The sequence below is a fragment of the Hydra viridissima genome, unplaced genomic scaffold (assembly GCF_058129835.1).
Source record: "Hydra viridissima isolate aposymbiotic clone 2 unplaced genomic scaffold, HvirCarnegie_v1 scaffold_1, whole genome shotgun sequence".
In the NCBI taxonomy this organism is placed as follows: Eukaryota; Metazoa; Cnidaria; class Hydrozoa; order Anthoathecata; family Hydridae; genus Hydra; species Hydra viridissima.
In genome coordinates, this window is record NW_028324300.1 from 12,511,954 (window position 1) to 12,533,598 (window position 21,645).

Below are 21,645 nucleotides of genomic sequence, written 5' to 3' on the forward strand. Positions count from 1 at the left end.
TTTTTGTCGTAATTTCTTATTTTTGTCGAATTTCTTATTTTTGTCGTAATTTCTTATTTTTGTCGTAATTTCTTATTTTTGTCGTAATTTCTTATTTTTGTCGTAATTTCTTATTTTTGTCGTAATTTCTTATTTTTGTCGTAATTTCTTATTTTTGTCGTAATTTTTTATTTTTGTCGTTACTGAGCTTAATGCGTGTAAAAGGATTGAGCTTGATAGAACATAATTGTCAAATGAGATCAGTTAGTATAGTTTGGCATTATTTTTTTTTATATAATAAAAAAAATATTACCTTTTTATTTATAGTTTTTGTTTTATGTTTCATTTGATTGATTCATTAAGAGAATATTTGAAAGTGGTGCAAGAAAGCGGAGGTAGAGGATGTTAAAAGATGAAGCTGTCAAGAAAATGAGGACCATAACATCTTCTGTTTTATTCGCTAATCAATCTCACTCCTCTCCTTTCCAGGAAGCCTTATAGGTGGACGGTTGTAAATGCGTGATATGCAAGAGGCCTCAAAATATTAAAGCACCTGGGCCTCACTCTCCTCGACCTCTGTAACACATTTCTACTTAAAACAATCTTTTCAATATTTACTCCCAGGGCAGTAACAGTTAATGCCAACAACGATCACTTGTTTGTTTTTTATCTAATTCCATTCCCAGATCTGTTGAAACACTTATTTTCTGTTTTATGATTCCACTGGTCAAAAGTATGGGTTTGCACAATGTACCTAGCTAATTGTAGAAGGATAAGTATCAAAACTTTTAGAATTGCTACTTGAAGATGTTATTTGAACATTTGCTGATGTATATGGGCGATATCGAACAAATTTTCTTTAAATATTTTTTCATTTTCTGTTTAAATTTCATTTGATTTCTGTGCTCTATATTTGTCACGATTTCTGTGCTCTATATTTGTCACAATTTCTGTGCTCTATATTTGTCACGATTTCTGTGCTCTATATTTGTCATGCAATTTCGCAAATTTTGTAACAATTTTTAATTTGGCTTTAGCTGCAAAATTAGAGTTTTTCCATGAAGAATATATATTTTAAGACATAAACAAAGGCTTCTCTCAATGATTTCCTACTGTTAATAGTGAGATAATAGACACAACGCATAATCAGCGGTTGTCTTATAACAGATATTTTTTTAAAAGTTTCTAGATCAGACGAAACTGACTGTTATCGTAGTTCAACAATTGAAATTGAAAACAGCGTTTTATATTGCGTAATGTTAATTTCTTTTTGTCTTAATGGACACCAAATTATGAGATGTGCTGTTGATGAAACACATGTTTTGCCCTATTTTATTTGTTTATTCTGTGTTTTTCTTTTGCCAAATATAAACAGTTTGAGCTTGACTTCAATTGCAATTATTGAATGATGCGTAGGGGAGAACCTTAATGAATGGGACGATTATTGAATGGGACAAACTCAGATTCTTATAGAAGCATCGATGTAAGGATATTCAAATTCCTGTAACAAAGAGTGATAGAAACAAGAACTCAACTGACCGACTCATCCATCCTATTGCTCTATGACTAGGGCTACCATAGTCCTGAATTTCATCAGGACTGTCCTGATTTGAATGGTCGGTCCTGACTGTCCTGATCAGGTGCCGAAATGTCCTGATTTTAAAAAACCATAACAAAAAAGAAAAAAATATCATTTTGACAAAAACTAAAAAATAAAGCAAAGAGAAAAATGTTGACTTGGCAACTCCAACTTCTCCATTCAATTTTTACTATTTTCTTGCAATTTTAGGCAGTGCTGGTAGAAATGGCAGTGGTAGCAGACATGATAAGGCAGTACTTTACTTTTGTTTTTGCTGGTTTGGTACTTTCCAATTTTACGAAGTTTCTACTTCGTGACAGAGGGTTTTTTAGTGTTAAACTTTTACTTTAACTTAAAGTAAAAAAAAATCCCTTATTAAATTCAAAATGTCGAAAAGAAAGTGCCATTTTAATGAAACTCTGAAGAATGAATTTCCTTTTCTGAAGAAAGTTTATGAAAGTGGTGAAAAAGTTAGATGCGGAGATTAAAAAAGTACACTCAAGTGAAAAATATGACTGGTTTAAAAGCAAAGAAAAGAAATAATTCTTGTAGTCATTACAAAAATGTAAAATAAAGCTGGTTTTTAATGTTGTATTTTTTGTCATTTTCACTTTTAGTGTGACGAGCTTTTGTCCTGATTTAGACTTTTTATATTTGTCCTGATTTGACAGGTTAAAAAAGACATGATATCCTGATTTTTCCAAAATTTCATATGGTAGCCCTATCTATGACCGTAATGACAATGGATGTTATTGTGTTTTCGAATGTAAAAAGTAATTTTTAGAAACGTTTTTCTTTTTCTAATTTTGCAGCAATTTTTGAAGTTATGGAAAATAAAATTCCATGCTTAAATAGATAACAGTCTCTAGTACTACAGTGAGTAAAACATTCAAGCTTAATTAATGGTGTTTTTGGTGTGACTAATCATTTTTGGATAAAGTGATGCGCATATTGAATGGGACAAAATACTACCTACTGAATGAATTTAACACAGTATTATTTACAGCTCAGCAGAGGGATGCTGCAGTCCCTTACTTTTATCCCCATGGGTAATGGGTATTATTTACACACTTTTATACTGCAATATTTTACTTAAATTAAAATAACTAAATATAATATTCTAAAATGAGAAAGTACTGTTTTGATTGAAATTTAATTAGAGTTAAAATGTTTAAAGTTAAAAATATTTTTTGTGTGGTCTTTATGTATGTATCTATGTATTTAACTACATTTACAATTAATAAACTAATTTGAAAAATGATTGAATTAAATACGTCTATTTTTAATTCTTTTATGTTTGTCCCATTCAATGAGAAATACTTAATGAATGGGACAAATGTCATGCTCCAATAAAACTCTCTTTTTTCCAATAGCCAAATGCAAATCCAATTTTTTTGTTTTACTATATCATTGAGCAAGAGTCGGTGGTTATCAAACATATTTAAATATATATGTTAAACAGCTTTATCTACGTTTAAAAAGCATTTTGCAAAAACTGTCCCATTCATTGAGGTTTTCCCCTAAGTATATCATTATGTAATAAACTACTGAATTTATTAAAGTGAATTTCATGAGGATAGCGATAAATTAATCTCTCTTTAAGATTGAATAATCTGGCGGCAGCAAAATGTTATGATTAAATGTGATTAAAAATGATATGATAAACATGATTCAGTTTTGATGAAATAATGTGTGAGGGTTCTTTTACTTAAACACAATGACAGTCCGTCAGGATAGTCCATTTTCTGGTTCATGAACCTGTTGAACCTGTTGAACCAGTTGAATGAGTTGATTTTAATGATTTACCCAGTATATCACAAGATTCCTCTTTAGTAAAAAATCCTTTTTATTTTTTATTTTTTATTTTTTCCTTTTTATTTTTATTTTTTATTTTTTTGTTGTAACCTTTTTATCCTCTTTCTGACTTCTGGCTTAAAATCATTTACCAGTCACGTGACCAGCAAGTGCTTTTAAGAGAAATAGACAAATAAAATTGAAGTTGACCCATTTGCATTTGAATAAACTGACATTCTCATGCATTATATAGCATATTGGTTAGAGAAGTTGATGGATTTATTTTGTACCATGCAGCTTTTTTATACTTATGTAGACTAAAGTAAAAATTTAACTATTTGTACGATGAACTTTGGCAAAAAATTGCGGAAAAGAAAAACAAAAACTTATTGGGAAATATCAATGAAATATTGTATAACTTTCTTACATAATAATTTTTAGTAATATTTGCAAATAGTTAAATAAAAGCTATTTAAAAAAAAACAAGATTTCTAATATAAAAAATAATGTTAAAATTTTTAAAAAAATATAGTAAAAAAAGTTTTTATAGAAGTTTTAAATGATTCCTCAGCTTGTAAGTTTATTTAATAGTGTAATTCGATCCTTAATAATTTTACTAGATAATCAATTACTAGATAATAATTCTATTATTAGTAGATAATAATTCTATTATTAGGAGATAATCAGATATTACTAGATAATCAATCACTAAGTAATTTATTACTAAGTAATTAATTGAGAAAGTGATTCGTGTCCGTGTTTTTCAAAAGATTATTTTGAAGATATTCTAGTTATTTAAAAATTTTGACTGTTCGCTTCACAAAAAAATGTTAACATAGAATTCATCTACAAGCGTGGCTTTTCTTCAGCCTACAGCTACTAAAAGGCAATTTAACTTTTATAGAATCGACAAATATCTCTCATTACAATCTAAATATTTCAGATCAAAAATAATGTAAAGTTCTAAATGTTCAATGAAATGTCAAAAAACAAAAAATAATGTCAAAAAACAAAAAATAATGTCAAAAAACAAAAAATAATGTCAAAAAACAAAAAATAATGTCAAAAAACAAAAAATAATGTCAAAAAACAAAAAATAATGTCAAAAAACAAAAAACAATGTCAAAAAACAAAAAATAATGTCAAAAAACAAAAAATAATATCAAAAAACAAAAAATAATGTCAAAAAAAAAACAGTCAAAAAAACAAAAAAAATTACTTAATACTAGAGTTTTAGTTTTTAAAAAACTAAAATCTTTTTATTAAATGTTAACGGGCTTAATTTACTTCAAGGCACAAGATGTTTAGTTCTCCCATGAACATGTTTAGCTTTTTTTTTTAAAAATGTTTGGCCTTGTATATTTACACATCGCTTTCAAATAAAATCCAACGACAACAAAAAGAAAAAAAAATCCACGATGTCGGAGAAAAATCCACGTTGTCGGAGAAACTTTTCAACTCCTTCTTAAAAATGTTTATTAGGCCTTCCACAAAGGATAATCATCAAAGATAGCTTTTGATGCAAGGTTTTTATTTATTTGAAATTACTAAAATGTTAACCTGAACTTTACGCTAAAGTTGTCAAGTAAAGTTTTTTAAGTACTGCCTTAATGTCAGAAATCAAAAGATTGGTTTGATTTTCTACGGATGTTTTTTCTATTTAATTTACCGAATGTAGCTCATAGATTCTCTGAACACTGTTTAATTACTTTAGATGAGCCATTTACACACGATATTGAGCAGTAAAATTTTAATCAGAAATTAGGAGTCCATCATCAACTTCTCTTTCTGAATTTAAACTGGTCAGTTAGACTCATGGGTAAACATTACATATTAGAAGGATATGTAAGCAAGTTAACCGTATTAAAGAATTTCATGTTTTATTATTCTATGAGATTAATAAACTCTAAAATTCCGGTTGTTTCAGAGCCATCTGAGTCACTGTAAATATTTTCATGTCTGTATATCTCCTTATCAAGCGCGGCTTTTGTTACTTGTGTTACTTTGTACAACCTTGGGTAACTTTGGCGTCTCTTGACAAATAATATTTTCTAGAATTTTTAGATATGCTGTTCCCTTCTATAGAGTTGAATTAAGCTATCAAACTATATCTGGTTTCAAAAAATAACTAAAATATATGGTGAAAACTAGAAAATCATAGAAGTGGTCTGAAATACAAGAAGATAAATATTATGAATGGAATGATGTTTGGTTTCACACCAAGGAATCAAATAAAAGATAAAAAACTAGGTAACTGTACAGAGTCCCCCCGACTTAGATTTCAATGGGATTTTTGTTAGCTGTGTTTAATTAATTTTTGATTTTTTACCTTTTTTTTTTAAAAAAAAAAACTTTGTGAAATACACTTAAACAGACACTTTGTTTTTAGCCATACTAGTCTTAGAACTATTGTTAATTCATAAACTAAGAAAATATAACGAATATAACTTATAAGTTAACTTTGCAATAAGCCATACCTATCGTACCTATCGTACCTATCGTACCTACCATACCTATCGTACCTACCATACCTATCGTACCTACCATACCTATCATACCTATCGTACCTACCATACCCATCGTACCGTTTTTGTAAGTTTTTTAATGTTTTTCAACCTTCGCACCCTTGGTAGACTTTGCACATTTTAAAAATAATCTTCAAAACTACTTCATAATTTTGAAATATCCTAACGCAATGAGTGGCAAGCATACATAAATATAATAGTGATGTAAAGCAGATCTTCATGAATAAAAATTTGAAATAATTCAAGTTTTTGCGGTTTATAGCATTTTTAAGAAAACATGAACCTTCTACACTTCAGAAATTCCGATTGCATGATGATTAATCGATGCTTTTACTGTCACTCTTTATCTTCCTTACAACCAATCTGCATTTTTTACAATGCGCTTTAATGAAAATTTAAGGATCTTTGTTTAAGATTATTTTCGGAACAAGTTATCCTCGCTCTTTACGACCTGTTTTTTTGTCCCAGTGTAAAGAAAGATCCGCGCCTTTCACTATCATTATTATCACCTCTTCTAAAAAGTAAATTAAGTGCAGAGGCTGTTATTAAGAGAATAAGAGCGATTTTAACAGTATGAAACATCAAGTAGGAATATCTGATTACACTAATTTTAGAAAAACGAAAAATTTCTGCTTTCTGTCTGTTTATTGTTAATTGATCATTTAAACAAATGCAATAAATTCATTCAAAATCGATTCCCCATTAAATTTTGTCTTAGATTTCAACTTAATTATTAATTAGACCTTGTTCAAATTGTAAATTTAATTCTACGTCTTACATTACGACGTCACGGTTGCCACTTAATAAACCAGGAATTCTTTTTTTTTAATTTTGTTGTACAAACTCCTACTTCTGTATAAGATTAAGTCTAAAACATCAATGTCTACTACCGCATTTTAAAATAATTGTAAACTAACACAAATCCTTAGAAGATTTATATCCGCTTACAAAAACGTTCTGTAAATTTTATCAAACGGTAAAACAATGCTTATTATCTATTATGTAAGTATAAATAATCTTTAATAGAAATGTCAATAAGGGTTTCTCGTATGTATACGTTTTAGGGTAAACAAGAAACTTTACTTACAATTATAAATAAGATAAACAAACGAAAGGTCAATAATTTTATGGCAACGAGGGAGAGTTGAAAGGAGCATTTTATGAATGAAGAGCGGTTTAAGAAATTGCATATCTTAAGTTAGTTTTTATTTATTCAGTCACGTATTAATATTAATTACTGATTCAGCTTTATCAAACTTTATGCTCTTTCTGTATGACCTATTCAAACTTTTAAATTTTAAGATAAAAAACTGACGGGTATAGTTTTAAATATAAAAATGGAAACAAGGAGGTTTTTTGTGATTCAGTTTAAAAGATAATGTATATCCAGGGTATTACTTGTTAAATATTAATACCTAGATAAAGTAAAACTTATCAGAACCATTTTTCCTGTAATTTTAAATGCTGACTTTCTTCCTAGTGTTTTTATAAATACAAATAGGATACTTTACTTAAATTTGTAAAAATGATGAACAAAACTTTTATAAAAAATTTGATAATTTTTTAATAACAAATGAAAATTCTTAAAATAAGTATAATTATAATAATGTAAATGAGTGTCAGCTTTTTTTAAAAAAAACATGTTTATATAAAGTATAGACTCTATGTGTCTAAACATATCCTTACTTTTAAAATGTAGATCAGTTTGCTAATCTAAGAGTTTTTTTAATTTAGATTTTACAAGAATTGATTTTGATGGGTCTTAAGATTGAACTTGCAAGAATCACCTTATATATTTTTGGTCCAATTTCATTGTATTATATTTTTAATGATCCTGACTTCTTTAATGGCTTTGTCCACAGAGCTAAAGCATCGTATTTTCCTCGCGATGAAAATAAAACAGTTTTTCCAAAATCTGAGGAAGAGCTTAAAAAACTTCATTTAAAATACCTTGAAGCTCGAAAAAAAAGAACTATAGATAACGAGTGATTAGCCTTGTAGTAGATGCTTATTATTCTCTATTTTTGACTCTCACATGACATATTCATTTTTATATGCATAGTTGTAACAGAAAAAACAGAAAATTTAACACATGAAAACATGTATGAATATATCTGTTTTTTTTTTTTAATGTAATAAATACATGCTGCATAATATTTTATGTGATAAAATTTTCCATATTTGGGTTAGACAGTTTTACTAATTAATTTTGAATAAGTAAAATTGTGTCACTGATACTATAAAATAAGTTGTTAAAGATAAATTTTGTTAAAAATTTGTTTTAAAAATTGAGCAAACAATAGAAAAGAAATAACTTGCTTTTATTTTTACTTTAAAGACTTTGTTAACTGAAGTATTCTAACTCTATGTTGTTCTATTTAATTTTGTAAGTATGCAATCTTTTAAAATAAATAGAATTTACAAAAAGGTTTTTAAAATAGAACCTTTTATTTAAAACAGAAAAAGTATTTAGTTAAACAAGTTTAGATCTACATTTAAATTTGTTTTGAAAAATAGATTAACAGATGTAATCAAATGGTACTATTGTGCAATAATTTCAAAGTTTGAAACCATTGCTAAAGGTATGTTAAATTGCAAATTTTTTTACAAAGTTTTATAGATTTTAAATCTAAATATATAAATTATAGTATATTTGATTTATTTCAAAAAAACCTCTAACCTCAGAATAACAGTTATGCACATAACTCATTTTTACCTAAATATGCACACATAGCCTTTTGGGTTTAAGTGATATATAGTGTTTGTAGTTGTTAGCTTAAAATTCATCTGTCATTGAAGCTGTATTTTTCCAAATTTATTGTTTTCATGTCATTTTTGTGTGTGTGACAGTACAACAATTACATGAGATATGTTTATAATTTACAGTTTTTTATTTAACAGTCATAAAAACTTCCAATTGAAAGAAATCAAGAGTTGAAATGAGTATTACAGGTAAGTTGTATGTGAATTTTAAGTTAATGTAAGATTGGGATTTATTATAAAAAGTAACAAATTAACAATACTTAATATCATTTGATAATTCCAAATTTATTTATTACTAGTTATTAGTGATGTTAGGGAAGTTTCATTTGGAACATTTTATTTAGGACATTAGCATGTGATAATTTATCCTTCTTTTTCTTTTTCTTGGTGTTAAAATTTTGTATAAAAATCTGTTTTTCAAATGCAAAAAATATTTAGTTTATTTTTTAAGTGAATTTAATTTTCTTTTTTTTTTTAATTTAAAAAATAAGTCTTAGCTTTTATTAAATTGTTTGTTTTAAACTCCAGAGTTTCCACATGTTACATTTAACTGGGTAAATGTCAGAGATGAGTTTCAAAAATCTTGCAGAGGTGGGTTTATTCAATTAATATTTGTTCTATAAAAAAAATTGCTCTAAAAAAAAAAATTAAATTCTTTTACTTTTGTTTGTTTTCTATTAGAGTTGAAGTTAGGAGAACTAGTTCATGATAACCTGTAAGTTTGCTTTTTTCAGAAATGCTAATAAAAAATAAAATGCTGCCTATTGTGACATAAGTAAAACTTTCATTCAACAGATTCATATATATGTATCTTATTCTGTATAGACATTAGTTTTTAGAAGGTCAATGTTAATCAAACATGTTAAAACTTTATAAGGAACTTTTTAAATCTTTTACAAGGAGTTTTATTGGTGAATAGTTTTATTTTGACAGAATCTATAGGTTTTAAAAGTAATAGTGGATAATGTTTTTTATTTTTTGCTTAAGATTTACAATTCACCAGGAGAACAATCCTTTCAGTTTCTTTTTCTAAATATTTTTTTGATGTTTAAATAACTTTTTTGTAGACATTTTCTTCTACTTATTCAATTTTTTTTTTCTACTTTTATTTAAGTTTTGGATTGTTTGAAGCTATGTCAGCCATTGAGATAATGGACCCAAAAATGGATGCAGGGATGGTCTGTAATCGTACAAGGAAAGTGTACCAACTTCAGCCAGCAATTGCGGTAACATTGATTTTGTTTTTATACCTGAATTGTGTATTTTGCAAATTTTGAAAAATCATTGAATTTTTTTATATTTTTTAAATTTATCTTTAGATAGGAAAATTAAAAGTTAAAGATTTAGCAGAATCAGAAGTACTAGGTGTTATAAATGAGCTGACTGCCTGTTTTGTAAGAGATAAATCAAATTTTATAAATATTTAATTTATATAAATGTTTTCAATACAGAATGTATATAAATATATAGTTTATATAAATGCTTTTAATACAGAGTGTATTTAAACATCTATGCATGCCAATTTTTCTGGATTTTCTCATTAAGAATGTTTCATTTCAATTATAGAATACATTAGATTATTGATATAATAAATCCTGAAAAGAAATTAGAAATGGCTTGTGATATTAAGTGGTTGTTATATTGAAAAATTTTTTATATAAAAGTTAAGAAAAAATTGAGATGTTTTATGTTGTGAGGGATTGTTATATTCAGATTCTACTCTATGGACAAAATTTATGTTACCAAAATGCAATCAAATATAAAAAAAGTTGTTGTTTAGTTTTTTTTTTTATTGTCTATATATTGATGTAGCAGATCCATGATAAGACCCTTTAGGGATATTTTAATAATATAACTGAGTGGCAAATATTTGGTGATTTGTTCATGCAAAAAGTTATAATAATTTTTATTGTGATTGTTGGTGTCACCTGAGGTAAATTGTTCAAATTTTTTTATTTAAAATGTTTTTTTTTTTAAATGATAAAAAGCTTTTAAGCTTTGTTTAAAATGTTCCATTCTGTATAGCCTTCAAGTGGTGATATGCCTGTTGTTGCCTAGGGTGATTTATATAGGTGCTCATTGTATCCTACATGAAAACCCGCACACTTATCACTTAATGGTAACTTTCAGCATTAGTTGAAAGTATAAAACTCCTTGTAAACTATTTTTAGGTATAAATAAATGTTGTTTTATGGTTTCTTAAAGGTCACCCATTTCCAATGTTACTTTAACAAAAATTTAGCTCTTTACTATTTATTTACTTTTTTTCTGTTTTTATATTCCCATTTGACAATTTTTAAGAGCAATTTGTCTAGTAGGCTTAAACTATAATCAAATAATGCATCAAATATTTCCCAGCTATTATTTTGCAATTTGTTGTAGTTGGTAAAACAGAGCAGCTAGCTTGAATTCTTAACAAGATTTACCCTTCAATAATGATAGGAGAGAGTGGTTCATATACTTTGGTAGATTATTATTTGCTCCATGATATAACCCCCAATGGTATACACTAGATTTATGTGTTACTCATCACAAATAGATGTATGAGACTCTTTCCAAAGTTGATGATAAATAGTTTGCCTAAATATAGTGAATTAGGGTACAAAAAATTTTATGAATGAATTGCTGATAAAAAGAAACAGCAATGATTATTTTAATAAAGTATCTTAAATTTTTAGTGTACTTGGCTAGACGGTCATTCATTGGTTCAAACTGTGTTTACTTGTCTATATTGCCACAATCCTTCAGTTATTGAAGATGTAGTTCTAAAGGTAAGATGAAAATAAGTGTGAACAATATCAGTTAGTTTAATTATTTAGGAAAATCATCATGCACTAAATATAATTTTTTTTTTTTTTTTTTTTTTTTTTGTAATAAAAGTTCACATATGTGATTTAAACCAACTGTTCACATATGTGATTTAAACCCCTCTCTTGACTTAATTCCACTCCTAAAACATGCTTTTTGTGAAGGTGATCAGTTCAGACTTAATTGCTGTCCAAGATTGCTAAACAAAGAATTTACACATCTGTTTTATATTCAGGCATTCTGTATATCTACTTTAAAGATGGTGGATGTTGTTAGAAATATTTGCACAAGAGCAAAAGTCTATGAGGAGGTAACTTGTATTTTACAATTTTTTTACTGGCTGTTTAATCAAATTTGATTTCTGAATTTAAAATGTTAAAGTTTTTTCAAACCTTCTTACATTATTGATTCATTAGTTATTGATTCAAATATTTTAAAATGTATTTGAAAATAAAATGTTTGTTTTGTACAGATCCTATATTTAGTTTATAGCTACTTTATATCTTTAGTGTATATAGAATATATATATATATATATATATATATATATATATATATATATATATATATATATATATATATATATATATATATATATATATACACACACACACACACATATATATTAGTTATATATACACATATATATTAGTTATATATTAAACTTTTGTTTAGGAAGATTTCCAACCATTAACATATGGCTTTAAACTAGCTTGTAATGTTACTGAGTTACGAATTTCTGGTGAGTTCTAAACACAGAAAATTTATAATACAAACAAATTTATTGTCAAACTAACTTTTTAAATGTCATTCTTCTTGAATGTTTGGTTTACTAAATTTGAATGGGTTTTTTTAGGTATGCTTCGAGAAGCTGATGAGGAAATTACAAAAAGGCTCAAAGTAATTACATGTGATTTTCTAAATGCTATTTGAAATATAAGTCTTTTGATTTAAATTAATCCTATAACAAAAAAAAGTTTTGAAAAAATATAAAACAATTGCCTTTAGATAGCACAAGTATTAATGCTTGTGAGACCTAGCAGATAAGGCACTGTACTTTTAATTCAGAAATAATCACTTGAAACCAGTTATTTTTTTCAAGCATTTTTTTTTTTTTTTTATAAGAAATGAACTAAGTGAATGTAGTGTGTCAGAATCTTATTGCAATCCTTTACAAGCATCACAAATAAATTAAAAAAACCAAAAAAATATAAAGAAATAGATAGCTTATAAATAAATATTACAAAGTTGTTATGGTTTGTTTGTTGTGGTTTTTTCCCAAAAAAATTTTTTATTATAGATATACCAGAGTAATGAAGAACAAATGAAGAACGAAGTAAAAGATTTAATTTTTTTTTGTGTTAGTTTGACCTGTTATGATTTTTTATAAGATAAAATTTAGAATATAAATAAACGTTTTTCATCCTTTAGGATATAAGAAAAGTTTTTAATGAGTTTCAATAATTTTAGGCAGATTCTCTTTTTTTAAAAAAATTTGTCTTTAATTTAGATTGAAGTTTGCAAAGCAATCAAGATACGGCTCAAGTTTTGGCGTGCCTTATATTGTGCTCTGTTGGGGTTTGAAAAACAAGATGTAACTTTATAAACTTATAAATACATTATTTATAATAATAGTGTTATATGCAATATGCTGCAACAAATTTTTCCTCTTATATTTTTTAGTGTTCTGAAATGAAGAGGTGTAAGGAATATTTGTCAACTGCCAAAGAAGCCCTAAAAGAAGTGTCATCTACACAAAACTTGGGTTTAAAACCAGACAATACAAAAGGTGGGTAAATGGTGTTTCCATGTTTCAAATTATGCTATGATATAAATTTTGAAGATGGTTAAGGTTTATATTTTAACACAATTTTAGAATACTACATGATTGGATTTGATCCTCTAGTAAATCAACGACTACTTCCTCCATCATTCCCAAGACAAACTCAAATATTTACACAAGAGAAAGTGAGAAACTTTAAAGATAGTTTCAACCCAAAAAAAAAAGTGTTCTTTTTGCTTTTAATAGTTTGTTCAAGTAATGAAACAGAATACAAACTATCAAGTAAATAAAAACTGGAGTTAGTATTTTAACAACCACTAATGTTTAACAAATTTAAAATAAATATACATATTTTTACACATTTATTATAAAAAAATTTATGTTCCAATTATATGCAATAAATTATGGAAAATGTCTATTCATAGATCATGAAATACATAGATGATTTGATTACTCGGCTATTGAATATTTGCTCAGTAACAGAATGCTCTAACTTCCACGTTATTTTAGTAAGTTTTTCATTGTTATAAAAATTTTAAAAAATTTGGTTAGTTTGCTGTCTTATTAATTTTTTTTCTTAAGTCTTTACACAAGATTATAATTCTTTTTTATATCAGCATTGTGAAAAGTAACCAGAATATATATATTTTAAAATATTTTTTGTTTTTAGGAATTTTTATGTGATTTCAGTAAGCAAATACCTTGCGTTCTTTCCAGGTCAATACTACAGGTTAATAGTTTTTTTTCTTTTTAACTGTATTGGCAGCAGCATGTTTTGAAAATTGTTAATGAGTAACATTAGAGATGTAGACAATAAACAGTGAAAGTACATCAAGCAATGATAGGAATTTGTTTGTTATATTTCATTAGTATTTTTATTCTTTATAATTTATATTTATCTTATACTTTTGTATTTATTACATTATAAAGGGTACACAAATATATCTAAACAAAAGATCATTTAAAATTTTTTGAACATTTATATGAATCAGTTTTTTAAAAGGGCAAATTTGACAGTGTTTTGTGCAAATCCGCCCTTTTAAAAAACACTGGTTCATACAAACATAGTTATTTCTTAAAGTGACTTAATTATTGATTTTCTTTTTCTATTTTTAAAATTTAGTTAGTGGTCTGTCATCCAGGAAATAAAATATTTGGGAAATTTCCAATAATTGAAATGCTAAAAGAAGCAGTAAAATTGTTTAATGGCACGCCAGCTGTTGCTGATCTGTAAGTAACTATTTTGGTTAACTATCCAATGTTAAAATGAATTCCATTAAACAACAGAGAAGCCCAAGATATTTGTATATTTTCCACAAAACAACTTTCTTTCATAATTGCAAATATCTCTTCAGAAAGTTTTTTGCTAGCTAAAAAGTGTATACATGAAATATAAATCTAGATAATAAAATTATACTTATTTAAGAGTAAGATCTTTGTTGAACTTTACATGTGAATTTTTTTAAAAATTCCCTTTCTCAGCAGATTGTACTAAATTTAAGAACCTCCATTAATTTAAAAAAAATATTTGCTTGTACAAAATTCACTTAAAAACTGCATAAAATTGTAAACTTACTTTCAAATGATTTGAAATTCAAAAAATTGCCTCTTGATTTTATTTAAAAGCATATTTTAAATATTACATTAAATATGAAGTTAAATGAAAATATATTATAAAAGAGGTCAAATACATGATCAATTACCAACTGTATAAGGCATGTCATATATGCATCATATATTAGATAACTATCTTGAACCTAGTACCATTTCAAGATTTGTCATGACTCAATTTTTATTATGAATTAGGAAAACTGATTTTTTTCTACTGGTAATGTCCAAATAATGTTATTTTATTCAACATTATTTGGCTGAAAAAAAAACAACTATTTAAAAACTTAAATTGAATTTTGTTGTTCGAAAAATCTTGTAAAATCAGATTAATTTTTAAAAACTGGTATCAATAGTTTAAACATTTTATAGACCTTTATTTACAGGTTTCTCTATCGTATTTATAGAACATCCAAAAAAGTGGATGTTCTGTAAATACAATAGAGAAACCTCTAACAAATTAAAAACCTATAATTATAGCGATTTTTTTCAGAAAAATTTTAAAGATCTCAGTTGATCTATATTTCAGTATTTACAAAGTCAGTCATTGAAAAAAGTATAATTAGATGTGATGGCATTTAAGGATCCCAGTGTCAGGATTAGCCAATGCTGCTGCAATTAACCATTTCTAATTATACACCCCCTGAATTTTGAGATATAGAAAGTATGCATAAATAAAAAGTTTAAGAAGACCCTTTGTAATCAATCATTTCAGTTGTACTTCTAGTTTTTACTTTTATTGGGAAATTAATTCAGAAAACTTCATGTTTAATTTTTATGTTTCATTGTACAAGTTTGTAGCTGCAAGTTGCTACATTGTCATCCTCACAAAATACAGAAAATAGGTCTGTATCCCATAATTACATAGAATATTTAGATTTTATAGGATTGAATTTTTTCAGGTTGGTATTTACAGCCCTGTAAAATGCAGGTCTGTATTTACAAAATCCTGTAAATGTTTTTAGGATTAATGCCCAATGTTAATTTTTAAAATCTATTTTTCTCACTATTTTTACTTTTTTTTTTTTTTATCATTATTTTCATTTTTTATTCATTTTTGAAAAACTTTTTTGGATATTTTAAATACTATTATAAAAATTAGATTTTCTAAAAAAAAAAAATTATTTTTAACTTTCATTCCCAATTTTAGCACACCACTATCTTCAGTTGAAGCAAAAACTATTGTAGGGAATTTTTTTGCAAGAGCTGTCAAGGTATTTTTATATTATTTAAGGTATTTTTATACTATTTAAGGTATTTCTTTTTCTCTTCTATCTTTTTTTAACTTATTCTTGTTGTTAATTTTGTTTTTATTACATTGTAATCCTTTTTTTATATATCTCTTTATTGATCATTCTTCTTATGAAAGTTTTGCTGAACTTGTATTTAGTATTTTCAAATCTGAATTTCAATTCTGAGATTTTTTGTTTTAAATAGCCTATGTTAGGGCTGATTGAAGCATATGGCCATAATCGAGCTCGTCAACGTGAAAAGCTAGGTGCATTATTGGGAGAATTTGGGGCCTTGCAAGTTGAAGTAAATTGTTTACATGTATTCACAAGAAACAATTTTGCATAAAACCTCTATTTTTTTTTTTTTTTATCACTAGCTTATACACATTTTTTTATATACAGTAATAAATTATTGTTGTGTATTAAAAATCTTCTCAAAATATATAGGCTGATCAAGCTGACCAAGCGCTGCATATCATTTTACAAGCAATTGATGTCAAGGTAAAGTTCTCAAGCTTAGTTTGTTTTAAAACCCTACTAAAAAATATGCAAAGATTTTTAATCCATAAATCATAAAGTATTGCATAAATATTTTTAGAGGCAACATTTAGCGTGTTTTGAATCATGGGTCTTATATCACTCTCTTACTGTTATGATACAACACACTTTTCTTGGTTTTGAGTTAGAACTGTTCAATACACATGAATTTCACTATGTTTACTGGTAAAAAAAAAAAATCTGTTGTTTTTTTCAAATAAAAAATATAATTGCCCTCAAAACGTTTTGTTTGTTTGTGTTTCAGGTGTCCTGTAACTTTTTAGTATTTCTTGTGTTTCAGGTGCTCTGTAACTTTTTTTAAAATTATTTAATATTTATCAGTGTATTAACTTATATTACTGACTATTTAATTAATACATCATAAATTATCAACTCATAATTACAATATGTATAAATGTTATGCTTAAATGTTACTAATGACGACGTTCCTCGATAAATACAAACATTTGATTTGTAGTGTTAGCAACAAAACTTAATGAGTTTTTAAAATGTTTTTTCACTACTTTTCTGTTTGCTTTTATGTAAGGATACTTGTAGTTAACAATTAAATATATAGACATAATTATTAATATTTAATTGTTTAAATATTGTTTGTTAAAAAGTTGTAATAATAATTTTAATGTTGCTTGATATAAAAGATAAAGTTTTACTTTTTATTAATAGTTAATAAATTAATTTTACTTTTTATTAATAGTTAATGAATTAATTTTAATAGTTAAAAAACTTACTCATCTTTTAAAAAAGTTAATTGCTTAAATCTTTTACTTGAATTATTTTTTAGAAATAAAATTTATCCTTAAAGAAGCTATGGCTAAAAATTTATACTTACATTTTATTTTTGTTCTTCAAAATATTTGTTTATTCTTTTTATTTACTTTTAATTATTTTTGTAATGTTAAGGTATTTAGACTACCTATTTGGTTGGGCAAACAACTGTTTGCATCGAGCAGAAATGCTTCTTAATGTACAAGAACAATATATAGGTTACATTTTTTTTTTTTTTTTTTTTATTTAAAATAATTAAATTTAACATATTTTTTTAGGTTTTGTGTTAATTTTAAATGTATTTTTTATTATTATTATTTGTTAATTCTTTTAGTTGTGCATATTGCTTAGGATAACTTTAGTCAAAATGTTGATATCTGTAAAATGTTTAAGATGGTTAATTAAAAAGTATTTTTAAGAAAAATGCTAAGATTTTTTTTTGTGTTCTTTTTTCAAACATATTGACATTAGCAAAAAACAAAAAACCTTCAAAGATTGCTAAGCAAACAAACCTATTTTATTTGGCTTAATAATGCTTGACAATTAATTGTGTATATTCTTCATTCTAAAAGTATAAAAAAGCATTTATTTTTAATGGTTAAAATATCAAATATACTTTAAATGTTCAAAATGTTTTTCTGTTCTGTAAAAGGATTTTTTTCTTCTCCATACATTTTTCATTGCATTTTTTTCTCTTTTCATTTCAGAATTATTTATTTGATGTTGATTTAAACAAAAAACTGTTTTGTCTTCTTTTATTCTATTTGTGCACTGAGTTTTGAGTTTTGATTTTTCTTCTATTTTCTGTTTTACTCTTACCCACCAACATTCTTTATCTTTAAAATGCTTTTCATCTGTAGATATTATGATTGTTCTTCTACATTCCTTTTCAATGGATTTTTTCAATTTTTGAACTCTAAAAAGATGTTGTTTTTTTTTACTTTTTAAAATTTATGTCTTCTTTTTTTTTTTTTCTTCTAGATTTTTTTTGTTAAAAATAATTGCAGAATGTTCTTTATAAATATTAATTATGCATTTTAATAATTTTACTTACAATTCATGTCTAAAATATTAATCACTTTTCATTGAAAAACAGTTTTTTTTATAAAAGAAAAACTTTAATGTTAGTTAAAGTAAAATTCTTGCAATCCATCAAAGTATAAACAAACATATATTTTAGTATAAGTTAACATGATTTAAAATAACTCTAGCAAAAGTGCACATATTTAAATCTTAGAATTACTAAATGCTCATAAAAGTAAGTCTTTCTGCTTAACATAAGTTAGCAAAAGTGAACATAAATTAAACATAATTAAAAAAAGATGCATAATTTTATAATGAAAAGTTTTTTTTGTACTTTTTAGATAAGAAATGTGGAAAGAAGGAAAAGAAACGCAAGAAAGGTCAGTAAAATATCAATTTAAAAAAGTTAAAATTATCTAATTAACCACTGTTTTTTTACACAATAATTTTTCAACAATTGTGTGATGTGTGAAGAATGCTCTATACAAACAAGTTTGTAAAGAATATTCAAAAAATAAAAGGAATTTTTCCTTTACATTTTTTTTTTTAGAAATAGAAAATGTTTCTGTGTTTATTTTGATGGTAAAACTATTTTTGTTGTTGTTATGTTGAGTTTTTTAATATAGTTAATGTTTTTAGCTTTCTTTTTTTTTTTAATAGAAATCTTATCTTCATGTTCTGACCAAATAAAAGAGCGCAAAAGTCTACGACTTATCTTTAATGGAATGAAGGAGTTATGTTTAGGAAATATAAAGGTGGTTCCAACCATAAACTTTAATATTTAAAATCAAATAGAGCTTTATATTTTTTTTTAATAAAAAACAAGTTTTCATTTTTTATAATGAATAAATAGAGGAAAAGCTATTTTGAAGTAGATTATTTATTTCAGATTATATTATTGATTGTATTATTAAAAACCAAAGATCTAAGAATTGAAAGAATAACAATAGCCATTTCTTTTTTGACTCTTTAAATTTTTTTAATAATTAATACCTTTTAAAAACATCAAAAAGAAAACTTGATTTTTTTTATAAAAACATTTAACTGTAAAAACATTATATCAATGTTATAATTATATTATGTTTATGGGCCTATATGTGTCTGTATGCATGTGTTTGAGAGTCTGCACGAGTCTGCACAAGTCTGCATGTGTGTCTGCATACTTCTACATGTTACGTATGTATTGTATATCTTGTGGTCATAATTTTTGTACTGTTATGATTTCAGGCATATGAAGGTTTTGATAAAGATGGGAAAATAAAACATCCAGAAGTGTTCTTTGACAATGAAAAAGTTAGATTTTTTTTTGTTATTGCTTTACTTATAAGTCAAGACTTTAGAAAGTTCAAAAAAGTAATATCTATTTATTCACCTAGTCAACTTATTTACTGAGTATTTTATTTTTAAATTTTTGAATCAAAACTTAAAGTGAATAGTTACTAATATTATCTAACTATTACCATATACATATATATATGCAATATTTAAGTATATATTTTTAATTGTTTTTTGAAATGTATAGAATTTTTAAAAATCAAAAAAAGAAGTAAGTACTAAATAGCATTAATCAAAAAAAGGTTATAATTTTAAGATTCGGTTTGAGCGTCGTTTCCTAACATTTCAAGCTATTGATACTCATCAATCTGTACAGTACAAAGACTACAAAGAAGTAACGTCTTCACCAGAAGACGAATATTGTTCTGTGGGTTTGATTTTTTCCTTTTAGTCCTTTAATTTTATTTTTGATGTTTTGATGGAGTTTATTGTTATTAATTTCTATTTATGAATATTGTTTCTCTTCTTTTTTTTTTAATCTTGAGTACCTCAGAGCTCCAAATTATACACACAATCAATGATGCACTATCAAAGGGCAATGGATATACTTCAGTATATAGAACAAATAGATGTGGAGGTAAAAGTTTTTTGATCTTCTATTATCAGAAATTGATATCTTTTTTCTATCAGTGGCCATCCCACAATTAAAAAATTTAAATGCAAAGCACTTTATAAAAGTTGCTTAATTTAATTGTATGCTAATTCTTTAGTCTCTTGCATTAAAAGTTTTATAAAAAAGTTGGGTGAGAAATTCTAGGAAATTAATTGAAGTATTGAAGGTTTTCCCTATCAGACTGTTTTTCTGAGATATAACTTTTATCAGGGTGAACGCTTGATGAAAGTTGCAAAAACTAATTTTGTTGTTATGAAACTCATTTCTTCTGCTCATAAGCAAGCATCAAATGTAAGTGTTCTAAAATATTTTCTTTTTTTTTTTTTTTTTTTATAGATATATTAATGTCGCACAAACAGATCAATTAAAAAATGATCATTTTTATGGCAAAATCAGAATTTCACCTAGATCATCAAACTAGCATTAATAAGATGAACATAAAATACTAAAAGCTAGTTTTAAGAAATAAAAATTAAGATTAACTGGCTGAAGAAACTAATTTCATGCAAAAGTTTTTTTTGCATTTCTCCCATCTAGCTGTTAGTGTTTTTGCTGCTCTTATATGCTTTTGGAATTAAATAAAATGTCTGTTTTAATTTTAAGTTAAATGTTTGTTTTAAAAATGTTTTATGCAGAAATGACATCTAATAAAATTAAATGTATTGTTAAAATTTATTAAGAGATGAATACAAATATAGGCATTTAGTTTTACAGATATTTTGATTTTTTTCTCAATTTGTTTTTGATTGACAGAAATCACCTATATGGGACTTCAAATGTCACCAGAGTTATCCTTTGATTCGACTTGTATAACCTCAACCTGATTCAACCTGTTTAACCAGATTTATTGTAACATCAGTTTGTCATCAGAGTTATTCAAATGCTCTTTAAAATGTAAAAATTGAAATGATTAGTTTTATATAGTTGTTAAGTTCTTTTAGTTTGCATTCCTTAGTGTTTTGTTTTACTTATTTTTTTTAAGTACTCAGATTAAGATCTATTTATTTATTTCAAGTTTCTCTAACAAAAAGTTTCTTTTTTTTTTTTAACTACAATTATTTGTTATGACAAAAGCTAAGAATTTAAGATAATATTGTGTGATGGATGATATTTTTATCTTTAAATTTTTGCACAATTAGTTTCTCGTTGCTAAATGCTATGCTAGTTGTCCTATTGGTGCTTATGTGCTAGTGGGCCTTATGTAATAGGATAACTTTGTGCAAGCATGTGTGTCATAGCTGACATCCTGTTATGTCCACATACCTTGCAAGTTTTTATTCT

At 25.8% G+C, this 21,645-nt stretch overlaps 2 protein-coding genes across 8 annotated transcripts; both read left to right on the forward strand.

Moving 5' to 3' along the window:
* The first annotated feature begins 6,846 nt into the window (after window positions 1-6,846).
* LOC145187845 (uncharacterized) lies at window positions 6,847-8,033 on the forward strand. Its single transcript, XM_090083902.1, has 2 exons — window positions 6,847-6,879; window positions 7,612-8,033. Exons 1-2 carry the CDS (start codon window positions 6,862-6,864, stop codon window positions 7,864-7,866), a joined length of 273 nt encoding a protein of 90 aa, XP_089940028.1. The 5' UTR covers window positions 6,847-6,861; the 3' UTR covers window positions 7,867-8,033.
* Window positions 6,906-21,295, forward strand: LOC145187820 (N-alpha-acetyltransferase 35, NatC auxiliary subunit-like). 7 transcript variants are annotated; one of them, XM_090083877.1, is made up of 31 exons: window positions 6,906-7,074; window positions 8,216-8,263; window positions 8,395-8,459; window positions 8,779-8,829; window positions 9,169-9,231; window positions 9,322-9,355; window positions 9,755-9,866; window positions 9,960-10,034; window positions 11,319-11,411; window positions 11,684-11,758; window positions 12,123-12,189; window positions 12,304-12,347; window positions 12,748-12,783; window positions 12,958-13,041; window positions 13,131-13,236; window positions 13,324-13,415; window positions 13,656-13,739; window positions 13,901-13,960; window positions 14,354-14,460; window positions 15,989-16,052; window positions 16,276-16,374; window positions 16,518-16,571; window positions 16,669-16,793; window positions 17,529-17,611; window positions 18,758-18,796; window positions 19,077-19,171; window positions 19,644-19,709; window positions 20,008-20,118; window positions 20,245-20,328; window positions 20,575-20,655; window positions 21,118-21,295. In XM_090083877.1, exons 4-31 carry the CDS (start codon window positions 8,817-8,819, stop codon window positions 21,175-21,177), a joined length of 2,106 nt encoding a protein of 701 aa, XP_089940003.1. In that variant the 5' UTR covers window positions 6,906-7,074; window positions 8,216-8,263; window positions 8,395-8,459; window positions 8,779-8,816; the 3' UTR covers window positions 21,178-21,295. The 7 variants fall into 7 exon arrangements, with proteins under 7 accessions (XP_089940003.1, XP_089939996.1, XP_089939979.1 ...); XM_090083853.1 differs by lacking the exon at window positions 6,906-7,074 and adding an exon at window positions 7,606-7,979; XM_090083870.1 differs by lacking the exon at window positions 8,216-8,263 and having other exon boundaries at window positions 6,908-7,074.
* Window positions 21,296-21,645: the final 350 nt, after the last annotated feature.